The 13,607-nt window shown below is 38.0% G+C and overlaps 1 protein-coding gene across 7 annotated transcripts in view; it reads left to right on the top strand.

Moving 5' to 3' along the window:
* HDAC9 (histone deacetylase 9) overlaps positions 1 to 13,607 on the top strand; it is a 1,025,726-nt gene that overhangs the window by 942,580 nt on the left and 69,539 nt on the right. For all 7 annotated transcript variants that reach the window (XM_010835593.1, XM_010835596.1, XM_010835590.1 and 4 more), the window contains one exon: positions 1,846 to 1,979. In XM_010835593.1, the coding sequence (XP_010833895.1) occupies positions 1,846 to 1,979 (134 nt within the window). The remainder of the gene's footprint in view (positions 1 to 1,845; positions 1,980 to 13,607) is intronic.

Below are 13,607 nucleotides of genomic sequence, written 5' to 3'. Positions count from 1 at the left end.
AAATACACATATTGTCGGACAGAGAGAGACAGAAAATAAATGAAAGAAAACTTCAGAGATGTTGAGGCTCTACTAACAATGACTACATCTCATTGAGGTTCCAAAATATGATGATAAGGTAATAAACAACTTTATTGAATACATTTGAACACAAAAGATACATATTTCTGGGAAAATGTAACTTGGGAAGATATTGAAAGCAAGAATAGTTCCCTAATCCCTAAGAAAATTCTCAGTAGATAAATGTCATCCTCAGACAAAACAGAAGAGTCAAATGGTTTACAGAAGATTTCTACCCAACATTCTAGGGTCAAATAATAGAAAAAGAAGGTCCAGCCATAATAAAATTCAAAATAGTAAAAGAATAGAAATTTATTGATTAACCTCTTTCATCAACATAGTGAAAAAATCCTAAACAAAGCATTAGTCAAATTCAGTGTGTATAAAAATGATAATATATCATAAACAAACTTACTTTATTCCATAAATTCAATGATGCCTAAATATTTGAAATATTAATGTAACTCACAACACTATGAAATTGTAGGAGAAAAACCATCTCATTTGGTGTAGTAAAAATAATTAAATTGAACATCTGTTTATAATAAAAACTCAATTCAGGGTAGAAATAGAAAGGTTTCTCCTTATTCTGAATGAAACCACAGTAAGATGCCATTCTTTGCCACCCACATGTACGGCCCATCACACCAAATGTTGGCAAGGATGAAACTAAACAGGAATTCTGATACACACTGCTTCTCACAGTGGGGATTGATCATAGTCCTTTGGAAATGATCTGGTTTTATTTAGCAGGTTGTAAGTCACAGCAGTTTTACTCCACTCTTGCATGTGTGCGCCAGAAGGCTGGTATAAGAATGTTCTTATTGGCTTTTTTTTGGTCGCTTGTGGGATCCTTGTTCCTCTAATCAGGGATCCAACGGAGGCCCATGGTGGAGAAGTCACAGAGTCCTAACCACTGGACCACCAGGAAAGTCCCATAGGGGCATTTTTTTTTTTTTTTTGAATAACAGAAAAACATAAATATTTGTCAACAGGAGAGTGGGTAAATAAAGTATATTCATTAAATGGCCTACTAGAGAGCATAAAACTGTTGTTACAGGCATCGACAGAAATGAACTAACACAAAGTGTGAAAAGAATATGTTGCAAAAGTCTAAAACCATTTTTATAAAATTCCAGAAAAGCAGGTTAAACAATCAAAAGCAAAGGAGTCATAAACACCAACCCAGAGTCCTGATTACCCACAGTGAAGGGGAGTTGTGTTATTAGAGAGTTGCGTGCAGGGGGCTTCAAAAATATTTTCCTTAAATTGCGAGGTCAGTGACCACTTGTTTGTTATGTCATACATAGATATTAATTTTTGTATTCATCAGCTATTTCATAGTAAAAAGAAGGCCTGTAAAATCTAATGTCATAGGTATGTAATTTGAGGTGATACATGGAAAACTTCTTCCTTTTATAATAAAGGCAAATGATGGAACGAAGAAACAAATATTAAGCAAATGGAATTGCATACCTTATTAATATTAGCCGAACACTTTTCATCCAGGTGTACACAGAATGCATTGTGAAAGGCAGTAATGTGCACAGTGAAGAGTGCACACGTGACTGGTGCAAATCTTAATTGTGAGACTTCGTAGCTGCAGGATCTTGGATTTTGTGATCCAAGATCTTTTATCAAATTATTGTGAGTATTGAATGAGTTAGCACGTGGGAAGTACTGAGAAAAGGACCTACACACAATAAATGCTCAATCAATATTAGGTTCTAGTGGTCAGTTGACTTTTAATTTATACTTTGAAATGTTCTGTTTGCATTATGGTAGGCTTTGGCCATTTGACGAAGCAGTTGATGACACTGGCTGATGGACATGTGGTGTTGGCTCTAGAAGGAGGACATGATCTCACAGCCATCTGCGATGCATCAGAAGCCTGTGTAAATGCCCTTCTAGGAAATGAGGTAAAAAACTAAAAGTATAAAAGAGCAGGGGTTAAGGGACCAGAAATGTACGCATGCATATGTTTTATCTTTCTTAACATCATACATACTCAGAAAACACAGTGTTGCTCTTACAATTTACAGGAAGAAGGCAAGCTGTAGATAAGAAAAGTTTACATGTCCTCCTGTTTTATGCTGTAACTTTTGCCCAGTTATAGAATCCATACAGTACATCTCTCGATCAGGTTATTGATAGAGCTCAGTAAATATGTAAAAATAACCCATGGGAGGAAATGGTCTGTATATTGACTCAGCTAATGAGCAATGAAACACTGAGAAAGAATTAACTCAAAGAAAAGTTCCCAATATTTTCTGTAGGATTATGTTAGTTCAGGGAGGGAAACTTCTTAGAAATATTTTTTCAGCTTTTTAAAGTATAATTGGAATACAAAATTATAATTCATATATCTAACCTATATAGGTATAATTATTTGATAATGTAGTTATTTAATAATGTGCAGACATTGTCAAATGATATTCCTTCTTGAGTTAATTTAATACATTCATCACCCCACATAGTTACTTTTTTTGGATAAAAATACTTAAGTTCTACTCTCTTAGAAATTTTAATTATACAATAGAGTATTAGCAGTTATATTCACTGTTGTATACCTTAGATCTTCAAGCCTTATTCATCTTATTACTAAAAGTTTACAAACTTTTACCAAACATTCCCTATTCCACCCCAAGCCCCAGCTTCCGGCAACCACCATTCTACCCTGTGATTCTATGAGTTCAACTATTTTATTTGCTTGTTTTTGGTTCTAGGTAAGTTTTATTTTCTTTCTTGTCTAGCTTATTTCATTTAGCATAATACCTTCTGTGTTCATCCATAATGTCACAAAAGACAGGATTTCCTTTAAGATTGCATAATCCATTGTGTGTGTGTGTGTGTATGTGTGTGTGGGTGTGTATTGGTGTGTATGTGTATTACATTTTCTTTATCCATTCATCTGTAAGTGAGAGATGCTTGCACTGTTTCCAAGCCTTGACTATTGTGAACAGTGATGCAGTAAAATTGGAAGTTCAGATGTCTCTTTGAGATAAAGAAATAGTGATTTCATTTCCTTTGAATATTTACCCAGAAGGGAGATTCCTGAGTCATGTGAAAGGTCTATTTTTCATTTCTTGAGGGACCTCTTACTGTTTTCCTTAGTGACTGTACTAGTTTACTTTCCTACCAAGAATGCACAAGGGTTTCCTTTCCCCAGCATCCTCACCAGCATTTCTCTCTTCTCTTTTTGATAATACACATCCTAGCAGTATGTGAGGTGATATCTCAGTATGGTTTGATTTGCATTTTCCTGATGATTATTGATGGTGAACACCTTCTCATGTATATATTGGCCATCTGTTTGTGTTAGAAAATACATATTCAGGTCCTTTGCCCAATTTGAATTGTGGCATTTGGTTTTGTGTGTTTTGCTAGTGAGTTGTATGAACCCCTTGTGTATTTTGGATACTAATTGCTTACTGGGTATATGATTTGTAAATATTTATTCCCATTCCATGAATTGCCTTTTCATTTTATTGATGATTATCTTTATTGTGCAGAAGCTTTTTAGTTTCATGTAGTCCCACCTGTTTTTAATTTTTGTTTTCACTTTTGTTCTCAATCCAAATAACCATGGCCAATAGCAATGTCAAGGGGCTCACCCCCTGTGTTTTATTCCAAGAGTTTTATGATTCCAAGTCTTGCATTTAAATATTTAATCAATTTTGAATTGATAGGGATACAGTTTCATTCTTTTACATATGGCTATCCAGTTTGACCAGTACCATTTATTGAAGAGATTATTCTCCATTGAGTATGTCTGGCTCCTTTACTGAAGATTAATTGTATATGCAAGAGTTTATTTCTGGGATCTCTCTTCTGTCTGTTAACTTGTATGTCTGCTTTTAATGCCAGTACCATGACTTGTAATATAACTTGAGTTGATTGCTTGTAATATAACTTGAAATTAGGAAGTGTGATAACTCTGACATTATTCTTCTGTCTCAAGATTACATTGGCTATTTGGCATTCTTTTGTGGTTTCATTTCAATTTTAGGATTTTTTTTTTCTGTTGCTGTGAAAAAATGCCCTTTGATAGGTATTACATTGAATCTATAGCTCACTTGGATGTTATGGACATTTTAATTATATCTTTCTGATCCATGAACCTAGGATATCTTTTCATTTATTTGTGTCTTCAGTTTCTTTTATCAGTGTCTTAAAGATTTTTGTGTATAGGTCTCTCACTTCTTTGGATACATTTATTCCTAAGTAGATCGTTTTGGGGGAGAAGGCAATGGCAACCTACTCCAGTACTCCTGCCTGGAAAATCCCATGGATGGAGAAGGCTGGTAGGCTGCAGTCCATGGGGTCGCTAAGAGTTGGACACGACTGCATGACTTCACTTTCACTTTTCACTTTCATGTATTGGAGAAGGAAATGGCAACCCACTCTAGTGTTCTTGCCTGGAGAATCCCAGGGGCGGGGGAGCCTGGTGGGCTGCCGTCTCCGGGGTCGCACAGAGTCGGACATGACTGAAGCAACTTAGCAGCAGCAGCAGATTGTTTTTGATGCTATTGTATATGGGATTTTATTTTTTTCAGATAGTTAATTGTTAGTATTTAGAATCATAACTGATTTTTCTATGTTGATTTTGTATCCTACAACTTTGTTGAATTCATTTAACAGTTTTTTTGGTGGCATATATAGGGTTTTCTATATATATCATGTCATCTGCAAATAGTAACAGTTCTTTTCTGACTTAGATGTCTCATTCTTTTTCTTGTCTAATTGCTTTAGACAGTACTCATAATACTATGTTGAATAACATTTTGGCAGTATTGGGTATCCTAGTCTTGTTTCTGATCTAAGAGGAAAAGTTTTCAGCTTTTCAACATTGAGTGCAATGTTAGCTGTGAGTTTCTCATGAAAGTGAAAGTGTTAGTCACTCAGTGGTGTCTGATTCTTTGTGAGTCCATGGATTATAGCCTGCTAGGCTCCTCTGTCCATGGAATTCTTCAAGCAAGAATACTGGAGTGGGTTGCCATGCCCTTCTCCCGGGGATCTTCCCAAATCCAGGCCTCTCGCATCATGGGCAGATACTGTACCATTTGAGCTGCCCAGGAAGCCTATATGTTCTCATGTATGGGACTTGGTTATGTTATGGTGCTTTCCTTCGCAGAGGTAAAGAATCTGCCTGCAGTGCAAGAGATGTGGGTTCAATCCGTGGGTCAGGAAGATCCCCTGGAGAAGAAAATGACAACACACTCCAGTATTCTTGCCTAGGAAGCTCCATAGACAGAGGAGCCTGGCAAGCTATAGTCCATGGGGTCACAAAAAGAGTCGGACTTGACTTAATTACCAAACAACAACAAACCTTCTATCCCAAATTTATTGAAAGTTTTTTTCTTGAAAGGCTATTGAATTTTTTCATATTCTTTGTCTGCATCTATTAAGATGATTGTGTAATCTTTATCCTTCATTTTGTTGATGTGGCTTATTGCATTTTTTCATTTGCAGATGTTGAACTACCTTTGCATCTGTGGAATATATCTCACATAATTATGGCATTCAGTTTGCTTATATTTTTTGAGGATTTTATATTTTGAACCTTAATGTTCATCAAGGGTATTGGCCTGTAATTTCTTTTCTTTAGTGTTCTTTACTGACTTTGGTATCAGGAAAATTCAGTTTGGTTCAGTCGCTCAGTTGTGTCTGACACTTTGCGACCCTATGGACTGCAGCACGCTAGGCTTCCCTGTCCATCACCGACTCCTGGAGAGTGCTCAAACTCATGTCCATCGAGTCAGGGATGCCATCCAACCATGTCATCCTATGTCATCCCCTTCTCCTCCTGCCTTCAATCTTTCCCAGCATCAGGGTCTTTTCCCATGAGTCAATTCTTCACATCAGGTGGCCAAAGTATTGGAGTTTCAGCTTCAGCATCACTCCTTTGAGTGAATTCATTGTAACTCATTGGATTCCTTCCAATGAATAATCAGGACTGATTTCTTTTAGGATTGACTGGTTTGATCTCCTTATAGTCCAAGGGACTTTAAAGAGTCTTCTCCAACACCACAGTTCAGGAAAATGCTGACCTCCAAAAATGAGTTTGGACAGCTTCCCTCCTCTTCAATTTTTTGGATAAATTTGACAAAGATTCGTATTACTTCCTCTCTGATACAGTTCACCAGTGAAGCCATCTGATTCTGAACTTTTCTTTGTTGGGAGGTTTTGATTATAGATTCCGTCTCCTTACTGGTAATTTGTTAAGATTTCTCTGTGTCTTCATTATCTTGATGTGTTTTTTGTTTCTAGAAAGTTATGTTTTTTTCTAAGCAATTTAACTTGTTGGCATATAATGTTTATAGTAGTATCTTATGTTCCTTTGTACTTGTACATTTTGAGTTGTAATGTCTCCTTATTCACTTCTGATTGTATTAATTGAGGCTTTTCTCTTTTTTACTTAGTCTAGTTAAAAGTTTATCAATTTTGTTTATCTTTCATAAATCCAGCTTAGTTTTATGGATTTTTTTCTATTGTCTTTTTAATCTCTATTTTATTATTTTCCACTTTGGTCTTTTTTATTTCCTTCTTTCTACTAGTTGGGCCTTAGTTCATTCTTTACTTGTTAGTTTTTTGAGGTTAAATTTAGGTTCTTTAGTTGAGACCATTCTTTTTTTCTTAATGTAAGCATTTATCACCATAAACTTCTCTCTTAGAACTGCTTTTGCTGCACGCCATAAGTTTTGGTATTTTGTGTTACCATTCTCATTTATCTCAAGATATTTTTTCTAAATTTCTTTTGATTTATTCTTTGATGTATTGATTATTCAGCAGCATGTTGTTAAATAACCGTATATTTTAGAATTTTACACTGTTTTCTTATAATTGATTTCTAGTTTTTGCCTGCTCCCTCTGCAGTGATGCCTGAGGGGATAGCTACAGAGCTAAGTGCTCTCGTACTTAACAACTGCTTCTTTGTTTGCTATAGTCCTCTGGGACTCAAGAACCCAAGCCTTGTTAGCTTTCAGAGCTAGGTGTTTGGGGAGCCATTCTTATGGTGGGGGCCTTAAGCATTGGGGTGCTGGATTTGTAATCCAGACGCCTTCACTCCTCAAGAAGAGGCTGGGAGTTGAGGTTTCCTGGCAAAAGTGTACCTAAGCTTTCCCACTCATTTTGATGTGGGTATTTTCTCATTGTCTCAATATGTGGAGTCACTCAGCTAGTTTCTTTCAAGGGAATTGCTCTGTTTGTAGCTATACATTCAGCAGTGCATCCGTGGAAGGAGGAAAATTCAGGAATCTCCTATGTCACCCTCTTGATCTGGAGTCTTAAAAATATTTACAAATTCTTTTTTTTCTGTCACCATTTGTAAATTATCTAGGCTGAGAGATATATTCAGCCTAGATAGTGAACATATCCTGAACAGCCTTTTCATACCATTCATGGGGTTCTCAAGGCAAGAATACTGAGGTGGTTTGCATTCCCTTCTCCAGTGGACCATGTTTTGTCAGAGCTCTCCACTATGACCCGTCCATCTTGGGTGGCCCTACATGGAATGGCTCATAGTTTCATTGAGTTAGACACAGCTGTGGTCCATGTGATCAGATTAGTTAGTTTTCTGTGATTGTGGTTTTCATTCTGTCTGCCCTCTAATGGAGAAGAATAAGAAGCATATGGAAGCTTCCTGCTGGGAGAGATTGAGAGGGAAACTGGGTCTTGTTCTGATGGGCAGGGCCATGCTCAGTAAATCTTTAATTCAATTTTCTGTTGATGGGTGGAGCTGTGTTCCCTCCCTGCTATTTAACTGAGACCAAACTATGGTGGAGGTAATGAAGACAATGGAGACCCCCTTCAAAAGGTCCCATGCACACACCACTGTATTCAGTGCCCCCAACCCTGCAGCAGGCCACCGCCAACCAATGCCTCCAGTCACATCCACAACTAGGTGTTGTTTTTGCTTTGGCTCCATCTCTTCATTTTTTCTGGAGTTATTTCTCTGCTGATCTCCAGTAGCATATTGGGCACCTACTGAGCTGGGGAGTTCATCAACATTTTAAGAATCAGTGAACTAAAATGGACTATAATGGGTGAATAACTCCGATGACCATTATATCTACTACCGTGGGCAAGAATACCTTAGAAGAAATGGAGTAGCCATCATAGTCAACCGAAAAGTCTGAAATGCAGTACTTGGACGCAATCTCAAAAATGACAGAATGATCTCTATTCGTTTCCAAGCCAAACCATTCAATATCACAGTAATCCAAGTCCATGCCACTACCAGTAATACTGAAGAAGCTGAAGTTGAATGGTTCTATGAAGACTATAAGACCTTCTAGTGAAATGAAGTGAAAGTCGCTCAGTCGTGTCCGACTCTTTGCGACCCCATGGACTATACAGTCCATAGAATTATCCAGGCCAGAATACTGGAGTGGGTAGCCTTGCCCTTCTCCAGGGGATCTTGCCAACCCAGGGATCGAACCCAGGTCTCCCGCATTGCAGATGGATTGTTTACCAGCTGAGCCACAAGGGACCTTCTAGAACTAACACCAAAAAAAGATGTCCTTTTCATTATAGGGGACTGGAATGCAAAAGTAGGAAGTCAAGAAACACCTGGAGTAACAGGCAAATGTGGCCTTGGAGGACAAAACGAAGCAGGTCAAAGGCTAACAGTATGGCCAAGAGAATGCACTGGTCATAGCAAACACCCTCTTCCAACAACACAAGAGAAGACTCTACACATGGACATCACAAGATGGCCAACACTGAAATCAGATTGATTATATTCTTTGCAGCCAAAGATGGAGAAGCTCTATACAGTCAACAAAAACAAGACCAGGAGCTGATTGTGGCTCAGACCATGAACACCTTATTGCCAAATTCAGACTTAAATTGAAGAAAGTGGGGAAACCACTAGACCATTCAGGTATGACCTAAATCAAAACCCTTACAATTATACAGTGGAAGTGAGAAATAGATTTAAGGGAGTAGATTTGATAGACAGAGTGCCTGAAGAACCATGGACAGAGGTTTGTGACTTTGTAAAGAAGGCAGGGATCAAGACCAACCCCAAGAAAAAGAAAGGCAAAATGGCTGTCTGAGAAAGCCTTACAAATAGCTGGGAAAGGACACAAAAGGCAAAGGAGAAAAGGAAAGATATACCCATTTGAATGCAGAGTTCCAAAGAATAGCAAGGAGAGATAAGAAATCCTTCCTCAGCAGTCAATGCAAAGAAATAGAGGAAAACAATAGAATGGGAAAGACTAGAGATCTCTTCAAGGAAATTAGAGATACCAAGGGAATATTTCTTACAAAGACGGGCACAATAAAGGACAGAAATGGCATGGACCTAACAGAAGCAGAAGATATTAAGAAGAGGTAGCAAGAATACATAGAAGAACTATACGAAAAAGACCTTTGTGATCTAGATAACCACAATGGTGTTATCACTTACCTAGAGCCAGACATCCTGGAATGCAAAGTCAAGTGGGCCTTAGGAAGCATCACTATGAACAAAGCTAGTGGAGGTGATGGAATTCCAGTTGAGCTATTTCAAATCCTAAAAGATGATGCTGTGAAAGTGCTGCACTCAATATGCCAGCAAATTTGGAAAACTCAGCAGTGGCCATAGGACTGGAAAAGGTTTATTTTCATTCCAATCCCAAATAAAGGCAATGCCAAAGAATGCTTAAACTACCTCACAATTGCACTCATCTCACATGCTAGCAAAGTAATGCTCAAAATTCTCCCAGCCAGGCTGTAACAGTACAGGCTTCAACTTCAACAGGCTTCAACTTCCAGATGTTCAAGCTGGATTTAGAAAAGACAGAGGAACGAGAGATCAAATTGCCAACATCCGTTGGATCATTGAAAAAGCAAGAGAGTTCCAGAAAAACAGCTACTTCTGCATTATTAACTACGCCAAAGCCTTTGACTGTGTGGATCACAAAAAACTATGGAAAATTCTTCAAGAGATTGGAATATCAGACCACCTGACCTGCCTCTTGAGAAATCTGTATGCAGATCAATAAGTAATAGTTAGAACTGGACATGGAACAACAGACTGGTTCCAAATCAGGAAAGGAGTATGTCAAGGCTGTATATTGTCACTGTGCTTATTGAACTTATGTGCAGAATACATCATGAGAAATGCTGGGCTGGATGAGGCAAAAGCTGAAATCAAGATTTCTGGGAGAAATATCAATAACCTCAGATATCCAGATGAAACCACCCTTATGGCAGAAAGCGAAGAAGAATTAAACAGCCTGTTGATGAAAGTGAAAGAGGAGAGTGAAAAAGTTGGCTTAAAACTCAACATTAAAAAAACTAAGATCATGGCATCCAGTCCCATCACTTCACAGCATTTAGATGGGGAAACAATGGAAACATGAGAGACTTTATGTTGGGGGGTTCCAAAATCACTGAAGATTATGACTGCAGCCATGAAATTAAAAGACACTTGGACCTTGGAATTAAAGCTAGTACTAACCTAAGCAGCATATTAAAAAGCAGAGATATTACTTTGCCAATGAAAGTCCATCTAGTCAAGCTATAGTTTTTCCAGTAGTCATGTATGGATGTGAGAGTTGGACTGTGAAGAAAGCTGAGCGCCAAAGAATTGATTCTTTTGAACTGTGGTGTTGGAGAAGACTCTTGAGAGTCCCTTGGAGTGCAAGGAGATCCAACCAGTCACTCCTAAAGGAAATCAACACTGAATATTCATTGGAAGGACTGATGCTATAGCTGAGACTCCAGTACTCTGGCCACGTGATGCAAAAAACTGACTCATTGGAAAACCCTGATGCTGGGAAAGACTGAAGGCAAGAGAAGGGGGACGACAGAGGATGAGGTGATTGGATGGCATCACCGACTCAATGGACACGAGTTTGAGCAAGCTCTGGGAGTTGGTAATGGACAGGAAAGCCTGGCGTGCTGTAGTCCATGGGGTCACAAAGAGTTGGACATGACTGAGCAACTTAACTGAGAGATGTATATTATTTGTGTCTTATGGGTGGTGATAATGTGTCTCAAAGAGGTTTGAGAAATTCATTCAAAGTCATGAACCCAGAACTCAGTAGATCCAAGATTTGAACTTAGAATTGCCAAAGGTCATTCTTTTTTTTTTTTTTTCCCACATCACATAACTGAATTACAACATATTTTCTGACTACTCTGTAGACTTCAGATCAAATTACCATTAGATTCACTTCCAGACCATGGAAATCCTTTGGACAAAGTGATTGCAATTCAACAAATATTTCAAAGTTTATGTGCATTCATTATTTTTATGTCAATTCATTTTTTAATGGGCTTCCTTGAGAGCTCAATTGGTAAAGAATCTGCCTGCAATGCAGGAGACCCTGGTTCAATTCCTGGGTCCAGAAGAGCCCCTGGAGAAGGGGTTGGCTACCCACTCCAATATTCTTGGGCTTCCCCTGTGGCTCAGCTGGTAAAAATCCACCTGCAATGTGGGAGACCTGGGTTCAATCCCTGGGTAGAGAAGATCCCCTAGAGAAGGGAAAGGCTCCCCACTCCAATATTCTGGCCTTGAGCATTCCATGGACTATACAGTCAGTGGGGTTGCAAGAGTCGGACACACTGATCAACTTGCACTTTCCTTTATTAATAGTAAATATACAGAATGCTGTAGCTACTTTATATATTTTGCCTTTTTTATTAACTTTAAATATTACTTTGCTTATAAAATAAACATATAAATATCCTGGCTGATTCATGTTGAGCTTTGACAGAAAACAATACAATTCTGTTAAGCAATTAACCTTCAATAAAGAATTTTTAAATCATTTTAACAATCTCTCATTCATACTGTCTTTAACAGTAACTCATGTTTTCACCCGTAGTGTTTTTGAAGTGAAAACATACCTTTTATTTTGCACACCAATTGCATATATTTTATTGTCCTCATTATCTTTCAAACCTATGATGCTTCAGTATTACTATTGTGCAATATTTAAGTAAATATGCACATTTTTAATTTGAAAGAAAATATGAGAAGGTAAAGACTGCTGAGTTTGTCTCTGCTGTGTAATATTAGCAGCACAGTACTCAAAGGATATAACTACATGGTGATAAATGTTGTATTTAATGGACTGCTATTTCATAGCACACATAGCTCACGGTGTCTAAGATATTCTAAATATTAGAATATTTCTGAGATTGCTGGGAACAAATAATATCAAACAATGTTGAGGTTTTTATTTTTTTTGTATTCTTTGTTGTTGTTGTTGAAATAAAGGAGTGCAAAAAAGAAATACTACTTTTATTATAGTACCTTATCAATTAATGTGGGCTAGTCTATTTGCCTACTAGATAACATATTTTGCATATCCACCTGTATTCTTAAAATTACTTACTTCATTTTAGATATAGAAACATTTTAAGGAAGTAGGCTGGTTTTAATATTTGCATGTAAAGGCTTACACCAGATGTGCAGAAAATCACAGTATGTTGTGGATTGTGGCTCCATGGATGATTGACCTGCCCAAAAAGAAATGTTATCCAGTTGCAAAAGCCAACGACTTTTCCAACTATGTGAAAGGATGTTATGGATTTCACTGGCTCTGTTTGAGCTAATTTATTCAAATAAGATTCAATCTCTGTGCTCTTGTAATCTTTGCAGTTGGCCCACTCCCACCTTCCATAGGAGGATTTCCAATGAGGATGGAATAATTTTTCCTGTGGTCTCCACTTTAAAAGATGATGTATTTCAGAACAGATGCAAGTCAGTTGTATGGAATTACTGTTTTTCTTAATTTATTTGAATTTACTGAAAAATCAAAATGGATGTGTTTTTGTACCTTCCTTCCCTGGTATGCTAATTTGACTGGGAGGCCTTTGATCAATTTGTTATATGAGTTCTATACCTTGAGGTCAAAGACACTGTTTTCATAGAGCCATTGCTGACACTAGAGGATTGTCACCTAATTTAAAGTTTGAAACTTATGCCTTTTCTCTACATTTTTAGAAAGACCAGGTGTGAAATAGAGGAAGGGATAAAAGTATCATTGGCCAATGTTAACATGCCCATGTGGGTGTATAAATACTAAAAGTTCCAGAAAGTGATAAACTAAATGATTATATTTGTCCACATTGGCTATTTAACCAGTTTCAGTTTTCTGGATGTCTTACGGTAAATTTTTTTTAGTTATTCAGTTCAGTTCAGTCACTCAGTCGTGTCTGACTCTTTGAGACCCCATGAATCGCAGCACGCCAGGCCTCCCTGTCCATCACCAACTCCCGGAGTTCACCTAGACTCACGTCCATCGAGTCAATGATGCCATCCAGCCATCCCATCCTCTGTCGTCCCCTTCTCCTCCTGCCCCCAGTCCCTCCCAGCATCAGGGTCTTTTCCAATGAGTCAACTCTTCACATGAGGTGGCCAAAGTACTGGAGTTTCAGCTTTAGCATCATTCCTTCTAAAGAAATCCCAGGGCTGATCTCCTTCAGAATGGACTGGTTGGATCTCCTTGCAGTCCAAGGGACTCTCAAGAGTCTTCTCCAACACCATAGTTCAAAAGCTCAATTCTTCGGCGCTCAGCTTTCTTCACAGTCCAACTCTCACATCCATA

This window comes from Bison bison, unplaced genomic scaffold (assembly GCF_000754665.1).
Source record: "Bison bison bison isolate TAMUID 2011002044 unplaced genomic scaffold, Bison_UMD1.0 scf7180017864044, whole genome shotgun sequence".
Taxonomy (NCBI): domain Eukaryota; kingdom Metazoa; phylum Chordata; class Mammalia; order Artiodactyla; family Bovidae; genus Bison; species Bison bison.
Note: the sequence above shows the minus strand (reverse complement) of the source record. Positions and strands in the feature narration are given on the sequence as shown.